Genomic DNA, 22,841 nt, shown 5'->3' on the forward strand with positions numbered 1-22,841 from the left:
CAGTTTGTTGTTGGCGGAAAAGCTCCGGAAAGTCTGAACAAGTTATTTACTTTAGCCGCAGCCTGAGCGACATTTAAGTCGGTTTAATATTTGGCCGGTAATGAAATAGCTCGTATCTATTTGGCGATTTTATAAATCACTCATTTGAGAAACTGTCGCATTTTATAGCCAACTAAAGCGGTGAGTTTCTTTTTGTTTTCGTCAACAAGCTGCGGTTAGTTTGCTCGACCGACTGTAGCCGCAGTTTGCAGTAGAATGCTAGTTGAGCTTTAACAGTACATACTCAAAGTAAAATTAGCTTCACATATTTCTCATTCATATGCCATTTTAATCAGATAGTCTATAAACAGAATACAGCTCTACGTACTCTATCTAACATTACACTACTTTCTAATCCAATAGCTGGACAGTGAGGGTCTATGTAGAAACTTATTCATTTCATGTTTGTTAACATTTAGTCATGAGCATCTCCAGCCTCTAAGTTTCTGACTTGATTTTTCTCTGGTTTTCAGATGGAGTTTTCTCCGGTCTGCACTGAGGGCATCAGCACAGACGGCTGTATCATCAAATCCGACAGAAGTCACAGGAAAAGCAAACTGTCAAGTAAGTGTCTGTCCAGATCTTTTCCCCTATGCTGATGCAGCGTGAGTACAAACAGTGTTTTTAAAATTAATTTTTTGTTCGCCTCCAGGGGATGTTGAGATGGATATCGAGTTTCTCTACAAAGCTGTTCCTCAGCTGGCCAAGGTTTTCCGCATTGTAGACAAAATTGGAGAAGGTACACGGTTGTCTTAACTTCCTCTACAACGTTTGAAATTGATCTGCTGTTTGTAGAAGAGAAGCTTTGTTTGGTATTCTTATTGCAGTACTCACTCGTTCACCTTCTCTGATTTATTCAAGCAGTATAAGTGAGGTTTTCATACATCTATCTGTGCATCAGGTACGTTCAGCTCGGTGTACTTGGGTGAGGCACAGATGCGAGACGGGAGGAGAGAGATGTTCGCCCTGAAGCACCTCATCCCCACCAGCCATCCGACGCGCATTGCTGCAGAGCTTCAGTGTCTCACTGTTGCGGGGTGAGTTCAACACCATTCATCACACTGAAATGAGTCCTGTCAACTTAAACATCTTTCTGAAAAAACTGAACCTGGTGAACTTATCGTATTCCTTTGAATTTGATTTATTTGTTTTTTTTTTTTTACTTCATGTATTGTTTGTGCTGTTGTTCCACTTTGTAATCTGGTGTATTATCAGTTGTCTTCACTCTGTTTTTCTTTTCACCCCTAAATGTGTTGCTTTTCTCTATCGCCTTAAATAACTTTCTTCTTTGACACTTTATCAAATAGAATAGAGTAGTGTTTATTGCCATTTGCACAGGTACATCACAGTACAGGTACTTTGAAATTCTTGTACATGACGCCAAGTCAAAAATTTAGCAACAGTTTAAAAAAAAACAAAAAAACAAGAACCTTGAAATAAATCACACTAAAGCACTTTATCAGTGCAAATATTAGCATAAATGAATAAACAATAAACACAGCAATCAATAAAATACTTGTTTGCAAAGGTACTTATTGCACATTGTGAAGGTATTGCACATTTGTCCATTATAATTTGTGTGAGGTCGTGATATTTTGATGTTATGCCGTGCAATAGTACCCCCCCTCCCTGATGTCCAATGCCACTTGTCTGATGGTGGCCGGGAAAAAGCTGTTATCTGATGTTGAGCGTGTTCGTTTTTTGAGATGGAAGGCAAACCACTTCTCTCCAATTAAGCTGTTTATTTTCTAAATAACAATGTCCCAAAAGAATCTTGTACAAGGACCTTTTCTGTTTGGAACAGCCTCCCAGAAAAGGATAAAGTCTGATATGAATAGAACATTTTATACAGTATGGTGAAATGTGATTGGTTATAGAACACAAACGTGTAATTCAAATATTGAAATGTGATTGGCTAAAGGTGGGGATAAACCGTGGTTTAGACTTAGTTCTCCCATTAGTTGGTGCACAGATATGTCCATATCTCTTATCACATGATTCATCCAATCCCCAGGAGCCGCACCCTGTAAAAAGAACCCTCCTGCAAAGTTTTTCCTGCTCTCTGTTAGTCTATTCCTTCGTTAGCTGAGATGTGATGCAGCTGCTGGTGGTGTCTCATAGGGAGGATTATTATGGTTTCCACTGTTAAACAACCTTGAGTTTAGCAGTTTCAGTGCAATTAGTTTTTACCTTATAAGGAAATAGGAATATACCACGAAGCAAAGCCAATCTCCATCTTTTAGTGTGTGTGCGTGTGAGTGTGTGAGAAAACACTCTTTGTTCTGATGTGTGTGTGTGCAGCTGTAACTTTCCAGCTTGACGTGTCTGTATCCATCATGTATTTAACCCTTCAGAGCCTGGGGTTAATGCTCTCTCTCTATTCAGGTCAACACAACTCATACATTAATTACACAACAAATGGTTATTAATATCAATATTGTATTACTCATATGTGATATCAATTTCAGTGTTCAGCTAGCAGTGCCTTAAAAAAATAAATCCAAACACTGATCCAATAATCTGTCGACTTGTAATGTTTTGTTTGTTTAGATTTTTGGTTTAAGTTTCCTGTAATTCTGCCTGGAGACAGATGCATCCTTCCACTGAGCTTCTCTTTGCTTTTTGTGTTGCTGTGTTTGGCTGTTTAAGACTCCTACTGAATGCACTGCAGTTAGAGGCTATGTGAGATTATTTGTTCATATGGACATTTTGGTATGTTGACGTAAATCTGTGAAAGCTGAGAGCTCAGGAACCGCAAAATGCCAAGCTGGTAAGGAATTGTTAGATGTTTTGCTTTTAGGGTTATTTTTATGCTGTAGCAAATTGGTGTGTGGGTTCCTGATTTGTTTAAGGTTGTATGATTCAGCTGAACCTACGCACCGTAATACATTAATGGTGGGGTTGGCAAGATGTGCAGCTTCACGCACATTCATTTAAATGTGTGAATGTGTATCATGTCTGAGTTATGTAAGGATTCGTGGAAGTACGCGTCCAAAACTGACGTTGCTTCCAGACATATAACACAACAAACTGAATTGACCCTCTGTCATCGCAACTATGACCCTTTTCCACTTTGCAGAGGCAGAGAGAATGTGATGGGGGTGACATACTGCTTTAGGAAGGAGGACCATGTGGTGATTGTAATGCCCTACATGGAGCATCAAGCTATTGTGGTATGTGCATTAGTGGCTACTGCCCTTCAGTGACATATTTAGCTTTTTTTTTTTTATGTAAACAATCCTATTAAATTTTAAATCAGCTACTTACCTTCCTAATGTCGTTCTTGTTTGCTGAAAGATAGTTTAAAGTTCCCAATCTAATCAAATTGTGTTCATCAGGACATCATTGGGTCGCTAAGCTTTGAAGAGGTCCGACTTTACATCTACCACCTGTTAAAGGCCTTAAAACATATTCACCAGTTTGGTATCATTCACCGGGACATAAAACCAAACAATTTCCTCTACAACAGGAACAGCAAAATGTAAGTAGCTGCATCCCTCTGTGTACAATACAGCTCTTATGCGTGAAGTGTTTTATATATTTAGTTCTGATACTAACATTTTTCTGGTTTAGTCTTGATTTATTACACAACATTGCTCAACAAGGGCTTTGAGATCATACTTTATATATGTATAATATATAAAGCGTTTGTTGCCTTGTATTTTCCTGTGCGTGTGCAGGTTTGCTCTTGTGGACTTCGGCCTGGCTCAGGGTACAGCTGACACCCAGATCGAGCTGCTGAAGGTGGTGAAGCAGAGGTCATCACAGAAAGGTGGAGGGTCCACGGGGAAACAAGAGGCCGCTCAGCGGAGCAAAGCACCTTGTAAACTCCCTCACAAAACCACCACCACAGCCTCAACCCCACTATCTCCACCTCCTGGGCAGTCGGTAGCCCTGCCACCTTCCTCCTCCTCTTCCTCCACCACCACTTCCTTTTCAGTCTCTCGAAAAGTACTGGTTAAAAAAGCACGATCTGTCGCTACCACCATCACCACCGCCGCCTCCTCTCGCACAAAGCACACAAAGGTGTTTGCACTACGTTGGTCTTTTTTAGTTTTTTTCATGTACACAGAACTTAAGTGAGGCTAAGGATTTCCTGAATTTCCATATTAAAGTATCTGTGCACCTGTTTGTGTTCAGTTCTCTGCACTTCTGTCTTGGGTTTTGCTCACCTCTGCCAACCACACTTGCTTTCTTTAGGATCTGGCAGCACTACGCAAAGTGCCACGGCCTGTGTTCGGAGAGAGGAACCTGAACAGCTGCACACCTGCTCCCTCCACCACCAAACAAGCTGCCATTAAAACAGAAGTAAGCAAAATGAATTATCTGACTTGGATGGCAAGAATGTGTTTACTTGATTAAATGTATTATTTATTTTGGATTACTGCAGACAAAATATCTCAATAGCCCTGAAATTGCAAATGTTTAAAGGGGTTCAGTCATTTATTTTTCACAATCGCAGCTGTATTTTATTGTCATTAAATCCTCTCTTCAGCTGGTAATGCCCAGCAGACCAGAGGATCCAGCCGGACGAAGGTACTCATCAGCCACCAGGTTCCCGCCACCAGTCAAGACTCAGAGCAGCAGTCAGAAACCTCAAAGGACAGTCCAGCAGGGCCTCACCTGTAACTGCTACATGACTGACCGTGTCTGCAACATCTGCATGTCCAGGTAACAAAGCACAGCATAAAAAGCTGTTTCAATTCTACTCAATTGTATATAGAATATTTTGGAAGAATGTTTCTGTGAAAATGCCATGTGGTGTTTGGTTATAGGTGGCCATGTTGATTTTAGGCCTGAAAACAGCAAAAATATCAACTGATACCTGTCAACTATGTCACAAAAAGTCTCGCAATTATATATTGACCCTAATGTTAAATTTCTGTGTTGTGTCTTTAATGTAATTGTTTTTGTCTGAAGGAAGCAGCAAGTGGCACCCAGAGCTGGAACACCAGGATTCAGAGCTCCAGAAGTCCTCACAAAGTGTCCCAACCAAGGAACAGGTTGATATCTCACACCATTATTGATACATGAATAATAACAGCACAAACATAAATTCTCAGAACATACAGTTCATTCACCTCTAGTGCTCCCACTCATTGTCCTGCTGCAGCTGCACTTTAGTACATCAGGCAGGCTGGAAGTGGGCTCCTCTAACCATCTCTTATTGTCTCTAATGTGTACTCTCCTCCATTCTTCTATCATCCTGCACTGCAGCCATAGACATGTGGTCAGCTGGTGTGATCCTGCTCTCACTTCTGAGTGGCCGTTATCCGTTCTTTAAAGCCAGCGATGATCTGATTGCTCTCACTCAGATCATGACCATACGAGGCTCTAGAGAGACAATCCAGGCAGCTAAGTCGTTTGGTGTGTATCTCTACTTTTTTACTCTGCCAGCTAGACGCTATAAATTTGCAAGGAAACTGGAATCTGCTTCGGTTACACGTACAAATCTCTGTGTAGAGCGTGAAGTTGACACCTCTTTCAGGTAAAGCGGTAGTGTGCAGCCGGGAGCTCCCTCGACAGGACCTCAGGACGCTGTGCGAGACACTCAGGGGACGGAGGCCGTCGCCAGACGATGAAGTCACACCAGTTCCTGAAGCCGCCACCCGTCATCACAAGATCCAAGATGACACACCCACACACCGTCCCGTTGAGGGAACATTTAAGCAGCACGATGATGGAGCAGGAGAAACTCTCTCTTCTAAGCTTGCAAACCACCAGAAACAGTCGCAAGCCGCAAATCGTCTCACAGAACAGAACTCGGTAACAGATGGGAAGGTGGAGGAAGATGAGCGGGGCTGGGACAGCGTTCCTGACGAGGCCTACGACCTGCTGGACAAGCTGCTGGACCTGAACCCTCACACCAGAATCACAGCTGCTGAGGCGCTGCAGCATCCACTGTTCAAGGAGCTTTGAAACATCGTGGAGCATCACAGGAGAACAGAACTGTGTGGCTTCTCTGGGTGTAGTTCAGATTTAGAAAGGCGACGTGTGTCATTGTTTCCACAGACCGGAGGAGTTCATTGCTCACTGCAAAGCTTCCTCTCCCCTTAACCCTCTTCAGAACTTTATAGTTACGATGAATACAAACATTCATGCAACACAGGTTTGACTTCACTGTTCACAGGTTGAACTTCAGTGAAAATGTGTTATTTTTATGGCAGCTATGGCTACTGAGCCTGTCAAAGAGCTCTAGTATTGACCTAAAGCTTTACATTGTCGGTTCTGTAAATCGTGTTAAACTCAGGCAACAGATATTTTATATTCTTATTTGTCTGAATCTCGTTTGTAAAGAGGAAATAGTCCTCATGTTTATAATCCTCACTGCTGCCATAACACCATATTACTGCTACATTAAGGGACTATTCTGTACCTATGAAAGGGTTTTTAATTTGAACATAAACACTTGAACTCCATCTGTTGTCTATGAATGTGGCTGTACACGTCCCTGTTCCAGCTGAAAGCTGAACAATTTGCCTCCATTTTAGATTTCCTAATAAAGGCAAAAAAATATATAAGTATCAGCCATTTAATTTCTATGGTTTATGCCTGTTTAAATTATTATTAAATACAAAGTATTGATAGCAGCAATCATTCAAGAATAATGAAACACTCATTTTAAAGTGTTATGAAGTGTGAATTTAATCATTTGCTTCATAAATGTGTTAAAAATAATCAGAACATTGCGATTGTAATTGCTCTGGGGGCATATTACTGAACAGCAAGAAAATATTCCACTTGTTAGAATAAACGGTACAAGAATTAACGCTTCATTTACCTGTGTGTACAAAAGTTTGAAAAATTTATTACAGAGATGATACAAGCGTCACAGACATTTAGATATTTTTTTATAGACAATGTTTGCAACATTTTACAGTTTTACATAATTCTAAACACTCAGATGAATGCTGCTGAGACAACCTGAAATATGAAACATTAGAAGTGCATGGCTCAAAGAAAAAAAATGCATCTACATGCTTTGTGATGCTGCTTTGTTTTTGAACAAGTAAATCAGCGGTTGAAGGCTCTTTTTGTTTGCTCGGCCCTGAGACGACGAGGATCTGTGGCTGCTCATCTCACTTTATGGATCATCTTTCACTTGAACGAGCTCCTCTATTCGTACCAACACGCTCTCGATCATGTCAAACGTGTGCAGGGCCGAGTGCAGAGCCTGTAAGGACCCATTCAAATTCAGTCAGGTCATCACAGCGCTCTTCATGAGGGCTCTACACACACATACAGTCAAGTGCCGGTCAACTGAACACAAAACTGACCTGAATCTGCGACTCTGACGTCATGCTGGGCAGCTTCTCATCACCGACAGACACAGAAAGCACCGATTCCTCCTCTGTGGAAAACATAGAATAGCTTTATTGCTAAAATACATTTTTTTCCCACATTTTCAAACTTTAAAACGGGTCAATTTTGACCCGCAGGACGACACGAGGGTTAAGAGTGGCTCTTGTGTAAGGTGACCATGTTAGCAAAAGAAGACCTTAAAAATGAAACCAGCTTCATGATCACAGCATTTATGGTGTGCATATTTTTTATGTTGACCTGAATGTACTGGTATTGGTCTGACCTTTGGCCTTCTTCTTCTTCTTGGCCTCCATGGTGTTGTGCATCTCCCTCTCATAGTGAGCTCTGGACATGTTTATCCCGACGCGCAGGGGCTTCATGAAGGAATCCTCTATTTTATAAAGCTCTGTCCAGATCCCCGTCTGCAAGATCAACACCAGCATGAAAATAAGCGTAGCTGCCTACATGCTACATGCTACATGCTACACATACGCTCTGGAAATGAGAGACTTGTAGTCCAGTAGAGTCACATCAAGTCAGACTTTTTTTTTATACTGCATGTTTAAAACAACAGACAGAAGGTAAACAGTACAAATTCATGTAACTACTAGGGACTAATAGAGCTGGATGGGATTTTGTTTGCAAGTTTTCAAATGTCATTTCAAGTTATTTTTTTTAGCGGCACTGACAAAATTGCATTCACCCCAAGGTCTTTTAAAAACATGATGTTCAGTAAATGTTCGGCTTAACACTCCTGCTGTAAGACTGAAGGCTACACCTACCTGGTTCTCTGTTACTTTGTCTCTTATAACCAGGTAACGCAGCAGGTTCAGAGACTCCATGATTCTGTAGAAAGTCAAGTCAGCATTATTTAAATAGCCCGTTTAAAACAACAAATGTTAACCCAGCATGCTTTCTAACAAGTTTAAATATTAACGTTAAAGCACTACGCTATCCAAGTTAATCCTGGCTCGATTTAACTCGAATGCTGGCTGGAGGTCATTAAGTGGCACAGAAGACTTTAGAAGAAGTTTTACTGATATATATGTAGTCACTTTAGATATTTTTAGGATTTTTTTGGAAGATTTTTACTCTTTTTTAGAAAATATTTACAAAATTGTCATGCCAAATTGGGGGATTTTTTTTTTTTTTAAAAATAAAACATTTAAGGGAAACTTTTAAGGAATTACTGGATTTTTCTTCCTGAAGGTTTTGCAAATTTTCAGAAATTTGGGGGATTTTTTTGCTGAATTTTTGGATTTTTTTCAGACAATGAAACAATATTTTTTGGTGCCCGTAAATGAGGACAACAGGAGGGTTGACAGTTGGTGTGGGCTGACCTGTCCAGGTACTGCAGTAGGTCGGTCTCTGGGCCATCAGGAAGAATAAGAACCTTCCTGAGCAGAGGCAGCAGGTGAACGCCCTCAAACCAGGTGCTACTGTTACCTGGCTGGAGACAGATAGAGAGACAAAGATGGATGCTTTTTTATGATGCCACTGAGCTTGGAGTTTCTGCACCAAAACCAAATAGCAACAGAGCTACTAGGTTATTATAAATGTCACATCACCTGCAGAGCAATGTCTATCTGATTCTTGATGTTTTTGATGATGTAACCTTCCACTCCTGAGTGATTACTTGTCTTCAGCATGTACCTGAAACAAGATGAGCAGTCGCTACAGTGAGAGGTGGAACAGAGGGAAGCATTTCTGATGGCACTGTGGGAACAATGGCTGAGCTTACTGGAAAAATCTGTACTTGGCTTCAGTATCAAACTTATCAACACTGAGCTGGAACACCTTAAGGCCTCTGGTTCTCTATGGAGATAGAAAAGGAAAGTGAACACATCTGTTCTAAATTCATAGGTTTTCTTCTAGAGAATAAAAGATGCAAATGACGCAGGCAAATTAATCAAAGCTACAATAAATACTCTGTCTTTTGAAAATATACATTCTCGACTCCTGCACAGTTTTTTTATGGAAAAATGCCTTAATATGTAAAAGAATACTGTTATTTTTGCATTTAATTCTCAAAAAGAATACAGTTTTTCAACATGCTGCAATATTTATAACAAGTAATACGGCAATTTCTGCATTTATGTAAAAAATAGTTTGTTACAAGTCAAATTGATGCACTTTTGTGTTAATAACGGACATGTGCTTTAATATTTATGACAGCTTTAACTGCAATTTTTGCTAAAAATACACATATTTAATGTTAAATACACTAACTGTTGTGCTGATAATAGAAAAATGCTAGAATATTTATAAGTTACAAAAATTTTATTTTATATGTAAATTTTCACATTTTTAAAGGTTAAAACTTTTATATAGTAAAATATGGAATGAAGCATGTTTTTTTACCCCTAAAATCAACAACATCAATACATTTCTTTACCGTAAATGTAGAAAATGTTTTAGAGTAATTTTACGGTACTACTCAGGCAACCAAAGCTGCCAGAATTTTACCGTAAAAACAACATTTTTTCTTTACAGTGTACTAAAGTTAATCATCTATGACCTTGCAATCAGTACACATCGTAGAAACCTTATGCCACATTTTGCACAAAATGATTAAACTATCAATAAACATGAAGACTTACCAAATCATGCCTCGGACATATCGTCATGACCTTTACCAAGTTCTGAAAGCAGACACTGAAATCAATAACGTGTGACACACACACTGCAGCAGTAAAAACAGCATCACAGCAGCTTTGTATAATAATAACCGAGTTCACCTGAGGCACTGTGAGGAAGGTTTTGATCTCCAGCAGATCTGCAGGCAGGCTGCCGTCCTCCAGCCGCACCAAACTTTTCTCATATAACTCCTGTGTGATTGGAAACACACACTCAGGATCAGAGACGTCTTCAAGTGTACTGAACACGAGATGGTTTACACTGGAAAAAATGCCCCTCTCAAAACAAGAAAAAAAACTTATTCAAGGAACTTTTACCTTGGAATAAGTGAAAAAAATCTGCCAACAGAACAAGTGATATTTAGAATCTTGAGATCTTAAAATTAGCTGGGAAAACTTATATGAAAAATCTTCAAAAAATCACCCAAAATTTGCAAGAAAATTCTTGTAAATATTTTCAAAAAATGAGTAAAAATCTTCAAAAAAATCCTATAATATCTAAAATGATTACATATATATCAGTAAAACAGTGTGGGGAGGCAGTGGGTATTTAACTTGTTCTGTTTGGGCCAAGATTGAAACCAAGATCTTGAACTCTTACACATGAACCAGCCACATTAAAACCACCTGCTTAACACTGCGTAGGTTCCTCTTGCGCTGCCAAAACAGCTCAGCAACAGACGCTTAAATCAGATTGGAATGTGAATGACTGGAGGCCAGATCAGGAGTTTAGGTCCTTCTCATGTTCCTCTAACTGTTCCTGAACATTTTCTGGCAGTGGCCGTTGCAGTTTGTGCTTGGTTTGCAGAAATGTTTGGACAGGTGATAATTGAAATGGTTTCCCTGCAGAACATTGCACCGTAAAAAGATGATCGATGTTGTGGTTTTAATGATGTGGCTGACCGTTGCATGCAACCCGTTATTTCTATGACGATAGTGTGTCATCTGAGAAATCTTTGGAAGACACAATAAAAAAAATCTCCAGAATGTTGCAACAGTGAAAAAAACAACAACTTATCACTAAATCAGTGTTTCAGCTTGACTCACCAGTCCTTTCTGAATCCTGAAGTCCTCAGTCCTAACAAAAAAAACATTATAAACTGATACACACTAAACATTACCAGGCAAATCCTTGTTAACAGAGTGGAAATCTCAAATTTAAGTCGGAAATAAGCTCTTCTCTTACAATTTTGAGCTATAGTTTTATAGATCCAACATCATGGTGCATACTTTATTTTTTTGAGATATTAGGAGCAGCATAAAAATTAAGTTTGAATGATGAATTACCAAACAAATGCAGGTCTTTGTTTTGTACATTGTTTTGTAAAAGCCAGCTGAGGTCAGAGCAGTAAATACTATTAAAGCACAGAGCAGGTAGAATAATATTGTGTGATGTATTTACCTGGACAGGAGGAGAAGGATGTGCTCCATGGTACATCGAAGACTGAACACAGGACTGTGAGGAGAGCACATATACGGAGTTAGGAATGACAATGTAATATTCTAATATTAAAAAATGCAGAATTTCCTATCAAAAGTGAGACAAAGCCATCATCTCCTCTAACTGACCTGAAAACACTGGGGAATGTATCAGCAGCCAGGTGATGGACAAACACCAGGTGAGCCAAGCTGGCCAGAGACTCTTTAGGATAACGCACCTCCTCCTCCAGGAAGCCTGGAACCTGTTTTCTCCTCAGCAGAGGCTGGTAGACGAGGCTGGGCAGAGACTCTCCGATAGCACGGAGGGTTTCCTGTTCAAAACACAGAAACAGAATTACATGATATCTGACAGTGTAAATCAGCTAAGGAGGTGAAAATGTTGTCCTGGTAAAACATTTGTGAAGAACAGAACGTTTTCCAACCTTTCCATCTGATGTAGCCCCACTGACCTGTCAAATGGACTTAGGAACCCTGATATCAACACCAAGACAGCTATGTCAATTGTTTTTCCACTTTTATCTAACAATTTCCATTGGTTGTCCATAATCTTTTTTAGCTGTTTATTCCATTTTAGATTGTAATTTTAATTGTCATTTCATACTGGTAACCAACAATTTGAAATTCTAGCCATATTTTCAGCTAATGGTGAAACTGGTTGTTCCCAGTTTTAGCTAGCTACTATAACCGTTTAACCAAGTTGTTCAGCTAGCCAACAGTTTTAACTGCTAGCTGTACTTTCAGCTAACTCTTTAATCCCAGTTTTGGCTAGGAGTTTTAACTGTTTATACATTATTTATAATTGTGACTAACAATTTCAACTCTTAGCCATATTTTTAGTAAACAATTTCCAACTTTTTACATATTTTCAACTTTTTATCCATACATTTAGTAAACAATTTCAACAGTTTATAGTTTTTGGCAAAAGGTTTCAACTATCAATTGATACTCTTAGCCAACAGTTTTAACTGCTAGCTATACTTTCAGCTAACTCTTTAATCCCAATTTTGGCTAGCAGTTTTAACTGTTTATACTGTTTATATTATTTTTAACTAATAATTTCTTCATCTATACATAACAGTTCAACGGTTTAACCACACTTTTAGCTAACAATTAGCTATTTCCACCATTTATTCATTTTTTCACTCTTATCTACTTTAATCATTTGCGCATTACTCTAGGTTGTATTGCTTATCCATTACTTTTAGTTAACTGTCCTGCACAAACCTGTTCAGGTACACCAAGTTCACTAGTTAAACAGTAATTTCTTTTTTATTTCAGATGTGTCTTTCATGTACCCTGTACTCTGGCTACTGCAAAAGTACTTTGTGGACTGTTTGTACCCATAGTAGGAGACTGAAATAGAGTGTGATTGTTGGACTGTACATTAATTCTTGTGCAACTAATTGTCAGTGTTCATGAAAACTTTGACAACCAGTCACGGACACATTATACCAATCGAACTAAATGTATAAGACAACAATAAATGATTTTTCACTACCAAAATCTCTGTGGCGAACATCCTGAGGGGGGACACAGGCAGCGTGTCGGGATCCCTGAGTTGTACTTCCAACAGAGGATGACTCAGAGTCTTCATACAGCTGCAGAACACAAAAATACACACAATCAGCCTTAGAGTCAAGATCTTAACAGCTCTTTAGCACAACGTAACATAAGATTGCATTCCTATGCAAGTCCGTTTTTCCACTCACAACTTAAGGAGCTCTGTCGCTAGCTCGTCTTCCATCTCATCCTGCCCAGCCGTCGTCTTGTCTATGTCCTCGCTATGCGTCTTAGTGGTGAGTAGGTTTTGTCTGGCCTCGTCGACAAAGGGTCTGACAAAGTCTGTCAGGTCTGTGCAGCAGCGACAAAGCGAGAACACATCGTCCTCCTCTTGCTCCTTTGTGCGAGGGAGAGGCAGTTTGGCCACCTGGTCCAGCACCGAGGACAGGGTCATACCCAAGGATGATGGCTTGCGACTCCCGAGGCACAGGAGCACTAAAAGGAAAGACAGGTGAAACGATGGAAATATAAATCAGAGTATACATCTCAACATGATTAAAAACGTTCTTCACCTTTCTGTAGAGGGCTCAGGAGGAGATGAAGACTCTCAGCTATGGTGTCAGGATCATCCTGCTCCAGTTGCTCCAACAGGCCGATCAGCAGCTCTTTGGGTCTGCAGGTCTAAAAACCAGACATCATTCAGGACATAAAGCAAACTAACTATTCTATCCAGTCCTGAACCACTGCTGACCTGTATCAGGTGGTTGAAAATGGCCAGGCACTGAGGAAGGTTCTTGTCTTCTTTCTTCAGCAGCACCGGAATAAGTGGAGGCAGCAGATTCCAGCCCATACATCTCACCATGTCCTACACCGCAGAAAGACAGGTGTGTCAGGCAGCACAATGTGTAGCACATTAACAAATAAGTACAGGAACAGTCAATCAATGTCAGCGCTTTATGAAACGCACCTGATTCTTTTCATCCAGGACGATACTGAGGACCTGAGCGCTGTTTCCTTCCTCGATGCAGCTCCGCCCTGCAATCGTGAAGACGTCATGATCCTCAGCGGTGTAGCTGTCACTGGGGAGGGCTTGCTGTGTGAAAGAAAAAGAAATAAAGGGGTAATAAAGAGAGAGAAATTATAGACCTTTCAACATAGTCAGTAATAAAACTATTCAGAACAACTGTTGAAGTACAATTCAGGCAAAAACATTTACTGGTTCCAGATTCTCACATGTTCAGCAAAAGAATCGTATTTACAACTAAATCAAGAACTAATTTAAATTTCTGAATAATCTGAAAGTATTGTTTTCCCTGTCATCTTTAATATAATATATTGAAAAGCCATTTTTTTAAAAAACAAAAACTCAATATTCATTTTGCAATACTACAAAAAAATGAGAAGAAATTTGACAGAGATTATTTCAAATTCTGAATAGACTCTTCCTGTCAAGCGTCTATTTTTTATTATTATGTATGTAAATTACTATGTTATTTCACCAGTTATATATTATGCTATCTACTTTTCAGTTTCTAAAGGCATTGCTATTGTTAATTTCATATGTTGAATTTTTGAAGGGCTCCATTTAACCCTCGTGTCGTCCTGCGGGTCAAAACTGACCTGTTTTAAAGTTTGAAAATGTGGAAAAAAAATATATATTTTCACAGTGAAACTTCTGATGCCCACATTTTCAACATTTTTTGGGAAATCTTTAAACATTTTTTGGTGGAAAAAAAAAATGTTAAAAATGTTTCTTAAGAACATTCACAAAAGAACCAACCAAAATCCAGCGAAATTTGCTGGATTTTGGTTGATTTTTTGTGAATGTTCTTAAAGAAAATATTAGAAGTTTTATTGATATATATGTAATCACTTTTTGGAAGATTTTTACTCATTTTTGAAAATATTTACAAGAATTTTCTTGCCAAATTTGGAGGATTTTTTTTTAAATAAAACTTTTAAGGGGAACTTTTAAGGAATTATTGGAATTTTCTTCCTGAAGGTTTTGCAAATTTTCAGAAATTTGGGGATTTTTTTTTAATGAATTTTTGGATTTTTTTCAGACAAGGAAACAATATTTTTTGGGGCCCGTAAATGAAGACAACAGGAGGGTTAATTGTATTTTACTGTATAACTGAGTTTCTTAGGATACTATAATATTGTTAGTCCTTCACCATACTGTGATATTAACAGATACTTAAAGGGACAAACTGAGTTTCTGATAATATTATAATACTGTTCGGCCTTCACCTTATATATTCCCTGAGAATTTTTATGCTTTCAGTTTTGTATTATATAATAAAACTGAACTGACTTTACAAGAGGAACAGTCATTTAGCATTTACATCCATGTTACATGTTGATATTTTGCTCCTGAAATATGCTATTTTCATGACTGTGAAGCTGAGCCACTCGATAAACATTTTTTTTATTTTCCCTCCACATCCCTTGTGACGATATAAATATTACCAGGAGCAAGGGTCAGCCCATTATTGGTTATTGATTAAATGTTCCAAAAACAAAGTTCAATTAGTGTGATTTACGCAAGTAAACTAAACTTAACACATCTGCTGATGCTTGCTATTGTGCTTTGTGTTATTTTGTGTCATTTGTGTCATTTCAAATGATTACTTTTTTATTAGTTGCTTCTCTGTCATTGTTAATGACTGATAAAAAAAAATGTGGAGTGTCGGGTTGGGGAACTATTTTCAGGGCATTACAGAAAAAAATTTATAACCACTGACCTATACTAATGCTTAAGACCATATTATAACAATATATTTTATTATCTGAAAGGACCAATGTGTAGAATGTACGGGGATCTGTTAGAACAAAAGGAATATTGTGTTACATTGTGATTTCATCAGTGTTTAATCACCTGTAACTATGAGTCACTGTGTTTCTGTTAGCTTCATTATCTACAGAGAGAGCAGCTCCTCTTCACCATGTTTCTACGGTAGCCCAGAACAGACAAATTAAACACTGGTCTTCGGTAAACTATGAAGTTTTTTTTGCTGAAGGACAGCTACTGTAAGTCTTCCTCTACTCTTGAGGGGTTGAGGGGTTAGCTGCCACCTGCAATCACCTTGGTCCTTTAAAAATGAACATTCTTCTGCATTTTTTCTAATCATCTTCATGTTAATTTGAGTTAGAGTTTATGCTATTCCTAATATTGACATTATGATTTTCACTTTTATTGCAAACATCTTCCAAATTTCAGCTTCACTGGTTACGAATAATTAGTATTGGCCATGAAGGGGAAAAAAACACCTAATCCAGGGCATTTACTGGGCAAAAGTAAATGTCCAGGATTATTTACTGGGCAAAAACACTGCAAACAATGTGTTTAAAATTTCTCTGTCACTTATGATAGGAATATTCAGTTGGAGCAGGCTGGAGGCTGTATGTTAAAGTGCAGCTTGGAAATAGATATTCCTCACTGTATAAAAACATCCAGGCCGCTTGTACTGATTGTTTTTCCATGTGTCTGGGTGTGCATCAGTGTCTGGAGGAGCACTTACACATCTCTGGACCACATCACTGAGCTGTTCCAGAGCCATCCCTGCTGTCTTCACTGGGGGTTGGTCTTCACAGGGCAGCCCTCCAAAAACACAGGGGACACTTCAAGTCAGAATAATGTGCTCTGGTGGTCAAATCTCTGCTGATTTAATTGTGTTTAAATGTGAAGTCAGATAAGCCTGTTTGTGCAGTCAAAACTGGGTTAAACACAGCAGCGCAGGATGGATGCTAGTCCTGATCATTCTGAATTAGCTAAACCGCTAAACTGGAATAAAAGCAGTGATATGTTGACTATCAAAACTCAGTCACTAACACTGGGCGCTGCTGCAGGTGTATACAAGTGACGAACTGGGCTAGTTGACTCCTACCTGAGCTTCATGCCTCAAACAGTCCGGTGTAAAAGTAGCACGGCACGATGTCTGGGCTCAGCGCGAACTAAAGGATTGACCGTCCCGGCTGCCGTAGACTGAACTACGTCAACGGTCAAAGGGTACCGTTGGCAAACAGAAACAGCATGGCGGCCGAGGAGAAGAGGACTACCGGAGGCTCCGCTAAAACCTCCAAAAAAGGTGAGTTCCCCCTCAAGTTTAAGTCTGTCATTTTAATAAGAAGCTTTTACAAACGTGCTTAGAGCCTTAAATGAGTTAAATCGTGTTTTAATATAAAACAAAGCTGGTTTTAGCGGTAGTTGCACACTGACTTGTAAGCTAAAAGCAGGGCATCTTCTCCACACCACCGAGATTTTTAAACATTTAAGAGGTGTTCTGTTTGTATCTTAACCTTGTTGTTGTTTGTGTGTCAGGTGGGAAACGCATCAAAGCACTGACAGCTGAAGAAGAAGCGAGAAGGTATGAAAGAGTTTTTTTTAATTGCATACCTGAGTTGTAACAGTACTAATCAGTGGTGTGAAGTAACGAAGTACTGTGGTTAAATACAGTACTTTACTCGACTGGTTCCATTTTCTGCTGCTTTGTACTTCTACTTCATGGCAGTGAGAGGCAAATCGTTTTTACCACGCTACATTTAGTTGATAACTTTACAGTAGTAGAAAAAAATATTAGACCACCCTTGTTTTCTTCAATTTCTCGTTCATTTTAATGCCTGGTACCACGAAAAGGGACAGTTGTTTGGACAAATATAATGACATCAATAACAACAAAAATAGCTCATAAGAGTTTAATTTAAGAGCTGATATCTAGCCATTTCCCATGGTTTTCTTGTTAATAACCAAAATCACTTAAGTTCTTACATCAATAGCTATGATATTGTCCTGTCAATAACAGCTTTTAGGCATTCCATGTTTTCTTTTCTGTCTGTTTTAGTCACATGATACACAGGAGTCAGTACTTGATTGCATAACCATTGTTTCTGATGACTGCAGCTATGCGTCTTGGCTGCTCTCCACCAGCTTCTGACATTGTTCTGCTGTCACAGCAGCCCATTCCTGTTGCACTAATTCTAACAAATTTGCTTTGTTTTTGGGCTTGTGGTTCTCCACTTTGCGTTTGATGATTTTCCACAGGTTTTCAATTGGATTTAGATCTGGTGATTGAGCAGGCCAAGGCATGGTTCCAATGTTCTGGTTCTCCATCCAGGCTTTAACTGAGCTTGCCATGTGGCAAGGGGAATTGTCTTGTTGGAAAATCCAGTCATTGGAGGCAGAAAAGAGTTTTGCAGCTGATGGAACACGACGGTTTTCAAGAGTAGCCCTGTACATGACCTGGTTCATTCACCCTTCACACAGCTGCATTTGCCCTGTTCCACCCAAACTGAAACAACTCCAGATGGTCACTGATCCACCCCCATGTTTTACTGTAGGGGCAAGACAGTCTGGTTTGTAGCTTCTCCAGGCTTCCTTCTAACCAGTAAGTTGGCTAGAGTGGGCATCAACTGAAAACTGGATTCATCACTGAAGAGAACCTTAGCCCAATCATCAACAGTCCAATCCTTGTGATCCCCAGCAAAGAGTAACCGGGCTTTCCTCTGCCTTTCATTGGTGAAGAGCTTCTTCCTGTCCTGTGTGACTTCAGACCAGCTTCAAGAAGTCAGCTTCAAACTGTCCTTGCCAAACAAGTCACATTTCTCCACAGTGTTCACTCATTTTTAAGGTCCCTTGAGATCTGACGATGATTCCTGACACAGGAACGGATGAGTGACGGTCATCTCATGGAGTAGAAAGATGTTTCCTGCTGTGACCAGCTAGCAATTTGGTAGAACCATGTTGTTCTTTTTTTTTTCTTGGTGTAATGAACGGCTGTCTTGGAGATCTTCAGTTTTTTGCTACCTGTCTCTCACTCATGCCACTTTCCAGCAGTGCCAAGATGGCTGCCTTTGTGGCTTCACATAATTCTTTAGTTTTAGGCATTATGTGAGAGCTGACAACTTCTGAGTTGTGCAACGGCTTGAATGACAGCAGGAAACCACTCTAGGCCTTTGCATGTGCTGCTGATGACATGAAATGGCCTCTTTTATACCCTGGGAATACAATGAAGCTTAAGCATGTCAAATAGAACATTAAACATAAACATAAAATAGAAGTATTATGTAATCGGCTGCATTTTTTGTGGTGTTCATTGTATTCTTCAGGTAATATACCTTTAGTGCTTACTAAAGTAGAAATTGAATGGCATGACTTTTACTTTTAACAGTGTATTTGTACTCTGTGATATTGTTACTTTTACTTAAGTCCAAGACCTGAACAGTTCTTCTAATCTTCTAATGTGTGTGCTATATTTTGTGTCAGGAGAGAGGAGATTAAGGAGAATTTGAGGGAGAAGTTGGAGTTGGAGAAAAGAGCTCTGCAGGTGGTGGAGCGTCTCCTGGAGGACAGTGTGGCTGAGGACTTCCTGGTTGACTGTGTATGTATCGTCTGAGTTCACTTTTGCAGCAGATCAATAGTAGCTCACACCTCATCCATAAGTTATCTAACTGAAATGAGACAACTGCTAGACACGGCAGTAGCTTCAACTGCCTCTCAGGAATTTAAATCATGCAAAAAGATGACACGAAAGGGATTTTTTTTCCTGCCAGTCTTTTGGGTTTTTTTTAATTCACACCCTGTTCGTATTACTTTTTTATCACTGTCTGGACTATGTCATACTGTTCCTGCAAATTTCATTCACAGTCCTTGTCTTCTAGGGCTGAACAACCTTTTTGAGTGTTGACAGTAATTTATTTATTTTTAATTAATAACCATGTACAGTTGAGGTTTGTGTAGTGAATCCAATCTCTCCTGTGTTTGTCTGGCTCTAATTTGTTATTTAAACTTATTGCAGATTTTATGAATTTATGTTGACTGCATGATGACATGAGGTTTATGCAGCAGTTTCCTTTTTGACACAGTAAAGTTGCGTTTTCCTACAAGATGCCAGCCTTGGGCCAGATTGGGGCAACTAATTTGGTGAAAAATGTGTACAATTGCAATCGAGTAGTCCAGGAGGACATCTTCATACATATACTGTTTGTCTTGCCAGGAGCCTGAAGTCTAAACATATACGGTTTACAGAGATTTATCCTCACACTGAGAAGCTTAAATTGCTATTAGAATATCTGCCATTTGTGCTTGAAAAATAACCTTAAAAATAAAGGATTAGTAATCATATTGTTGTAGTTTTGCTTTTTGAAATTCAGTTTTGATATTTTTAGTCACAGTGACTTATTTGGTGCAGTGGGCGATATGTTATCAGTCTCTTGTCTTCACAGGCCAAGTTCATCACTCCAGCTAATTACAAAGATACTATAGAGGAAAGATCGATTGTGAAACTATGTGGATATCCTATATGTTCAAATAAACTGGGCAAGGTAAGACCCTTGATTATCAAGTAATAAACATCCATGTGTCACATATTTTATGCTTTTACCCTATTTTCTCAACTGCCATTTCTACTTTTTATTGTTTAGATCCCAACTCAACAGTACAAAATATCTACTAAGACCAATAAGGTGTATGACATCACAGAGCGCAAGGTGAGTGCTTCTACATGACTAATGCCTCTTACAGTGACCAAAAACCATTGAAAGAAATAGTCATACAAGGTTCTTTTGTCTGTGTTTAGTGTTTTTGCAGTAACTTCTGCTATAAAGCCTCCAAAGAATTTGAGCTACAAATATCAAAGACACCACTTTGGCTCAGACAGCATGAGAGGTGTGTATGTGTTTCCTTTCATCTCTCTGTCCTGGATCACAGCTATCACCTGATTGTCAACGATAGTAATGTTGTATATGTTTATTTCCCTTTTGTCATTGACAGACCTCCAGAGATTAAACTGCTGAAGAAAGGAGATGGGTGTGTATATGTGTAGCTTCAGTGTTTAGAATTTTAAATATGCAGGCTTAATGCTAAGCAGATTAACTCAGTGTTATATATGTGTGCAGTGGGAGCTCTGGTGAGGAGGTGATGCTGTCAGAGAAGCGTGTGAAAGAGGAAGACATTGAGAACCCAGTGGATGCTCAGCCAGAGGACCTTCACAGCTCTCAGCAGCATCCTGCTGCAGCTGAACACAGTGACAGCAGCGACGGTGAACAGGAGCAGGACTTCGTCTCCAGTGTTGTCTCCCAGCAGCTGAGGCCCAGAGTGCACTGGGGTGACCTGCCTAAACGTACAGATGAAGACAAGAACGGTGGACGAGGGAACATAGAGAGGAGGAAGAAACAGACCAGAAAGGGATATGAAGAGGAAACTGAACTTCATCCAAGACAGAATATAAAGAAGGAAGGACAAATAAGAGGAGACAATGAAAAGAAAAAGATTAGAACTGATGCTGGAAAACCTCAAGAGCTGCACAAAATAGATACTGACCAGGCAGTGACAAAAGAGAAAGACTTCTTTGATGAATCTAGTGTGGAAGAGGCTACAGCTAAACTGTGTAGTTTATCTAAGACAGTCACTCACAACACTGTCCAGCCTGTTGATTCAACACACACACAGACAGAAAAAACATCTTCATTGACCACGCCTTCATTTATAGAGTCAAAACCCCAAACAGAAAGCAAACCTCTCCCTGCTTCAGATGTCACTAATCAGAATACTCAAAAGACAGCATTACCAAACCAAGCGGATCTCAACATCACCCAGGTGGGTATGAGCAAGAGAGGGGCAGCAGGACTGCGAGATCTACTGAAGAACTACGCTGGTGAAGACACACTTGACTCAGTGCATCTGAATCTTCTCGAGGGCCTGAGAAGAACGTTGAAGAAATGGTGCACTGACGAAACCTTGACATTTCTGTATGGTGCTGATCATTCACTGGGTTCTTCATCTGTTGATGTACAAGAAGAAATCGAGGAGGCAGAGGAAGAGTTGGATGAAGATGATATTGACGATGAGGTGATTGACGCTGGGGAGCAAAAGAGGCCATCAGCTGTCGTTCCAGACTTTGAGACAATGAAGAAGGAAACCCAGCAGCTGGAGCTCAGGGTCAGTGAGTTTTATAAGGGGACGTGGATTCTGCCTGAGGAGGTGCAGAAGCCGAACGGAAACACGGTGAGTTTAAGAAGGACGGAGACGTAGGTTGTGAATTAAAGGACATGCTGTAAGAGTCAGCATTCACATGGGGCATGTTGTTAAAAGTATCACATGCAAACCCTGAGCGTCTTCATGTACTGAGGTGTGAAGGCTCATAAACTCTGTTTATTGTTTGCACCAGGTGACAGTTCAGGACCAGAGAACGAAGGATCCAGTTCTTCCGCTGATTGACTCTCAAGCTCAGCACCTCATCCAGAAGCGAATCACAGTGGAGAAGCTCACCAGCTGGTGCGTGTGTGTTTGAATTACGGTATACTGATATGTACAAAAAGCTTTATGAGTTTATTCATGTGTTGTTTTTTTAACAGCCAATTATTTCAGCAGACTGACTCCAACCACAGCAGCTTTAAATTCTCGGTGAACTGAAATAAAACATGGTTTTAATGGCCTCCAACAAATAATTTTAATGATCAATTAACTTGCCAGTCGTTTGGTCTGTAAAACGTGATGATACAGTGAAAATACTCATTTTGTGGTTTCCCAGAACCCATGGTGACATCTTCATGTTGTTTTTGTCCAAGTACCCCAAATTAAGCAAAAGCATTTAAACAAATTTAGCATAAATTAAATAAAAATTCCGTGGCTTCACAAATTGCCTGATGGCTTTACAACATAATACGGATTTTAAAAATGCAATGATCCAAATGTGCACATACTAAAATGGGCTGTCTAGTAGCTGTCCTCTACCCACTGAAAGATACAATTGCAAGACTATGTTGGTTTAATTAACAGCACATAAACAAACTCATAACTAAATTCCCATTATCTGTATACACAGTATAGTTAATGTGTAACTGAAACCTAATGATTAATGGATGATGAACTTCAAGTCAATTAATTATTTTCCATCTAGCACATATTATACACAGCTAAACTCAATG

At 39.5% G+C, this 22,841-nt stretch overlaps 3 protein-coding genes across 3 annotated transcripts in view; 2 read left to right on the forward strand and 1 right to left on the reverse strand.

Annotated features, from left to right (window-relative positions):
* Positions 1–8,490, forward strand: cdc7 (cell division cycle 7 homolog (S. cerevisiae)). Its single transcript, XM_023281888.3, has 12 exons — positions 1–180; positions 513–603; positions 692–778; positions 941–1,076; positions 3,119–3,212; positions 3,378–3,520; positions 3,720–4,065; positions 4,240–4,347; positions 4,535–4,710; positions 4,960–5,042; positions 5,257–5,406; positions 5,528–8,490. The coding sequence occupies exons 2-12, from the start codon at positions 513–515 to the stop codon at positions 5,956–5,958; spliced, it is 1,845 nt and encodes a 614-aa protein (XP_023137656.1). The 5' UTR covers positions 1–180; the 3' UTR covers positions 5,959–8,490.
* On the reverse strand, positions 6,828–16,914 carry glmna (glomulin, FKBP associated protein a). Its single transcript, XM_023281905.3, has 19 exons — positions 16,805–16,914; positions 16,439–16,518; positions 13,885–14,010; positions 13,669–13,782; positions 13,490–13,598; positions 13,127–13,412; positions 12,916–13,015; positions 11,547–11,728; positions 11,380–11,433; positions 11,025–11,055; positions 10,080–10,169; positions 9,942–9,983; positions 9,083–9,156; positions 8,910–8,994; positions 8,682–8,791; positions 8,124–8,187; positions 7,625–7,763; positions 7,317–7,390; positions 6,828–7,213 (listed from the first exon to the last, which is right to left on the reverse strand). Exons 2-19 carry the CDS (start codon positions 16,475–16,477, stop codon positions 7,124–7,126), a joined length of 1,809 nt encoding a protein of 602 aa, XP_023137673.2. The 5' UTR covers positions 16,478–16,518; positions 16,805–16,914; the 3' UTR covers positions 6,828–7,123.
* rpap2 (RNA polymerase II associated protein 2) overlaps positions 16,907–22,841 on the forward strand; it is a 13,343-nt gene continuing 7,408 nt past the window's right edge. The window contains exons 1-9 of the mRNA XM_023282006.3: positions 16,907–17,005; positions 17,239–17,284; positions 19,180–19,294; positions 20,139–20,237; positions 20,337–20,402; positions 20,492–20,580; positions 20,686–20,721; positions 20,811–21,918; positions 22,082–22,188. Coding sequence (XP_023137774.2) covers positions 16,951–17,005; positions 17,239–17,284; positions 19,180–19,294; positions 20,139–20,237; positions 20,337–20,402; positions 20,492–20,580; positions 20,686–20,721; positions 20,811–21,918; positions 22,082–22,188 — 1,721 coding nt within the window. The 5' untranslated portion in view covers positions 16,907–16,950. The remainder of the gene's footprint in view (positions 17,006–17,238; positions 17,285–19,179; positions 19,295–20,138; positions 20,238–20,336; positions 20,403–20,491; positions 20,581–20,685; positions 20,722–20,810; positions 21,919–22,081; positions 22,189–22,841) is intronic.

The sequence above is a fragment of the Amphiprion ocellaris genome, chromosome 10, assembly GCF_022539595.1.
Source record: "Amphiprion ocellaris isolate individual 3 ecotype Okinawa chromosome 10, ASM2253959v1, whole genome shotgun sequence".
Lineage (NCBI taxonomy): Eukaryota > Metazoa > Chordata > Actinopteri > Pomacentridae > Amphiprion > Amphiprion ocellaris.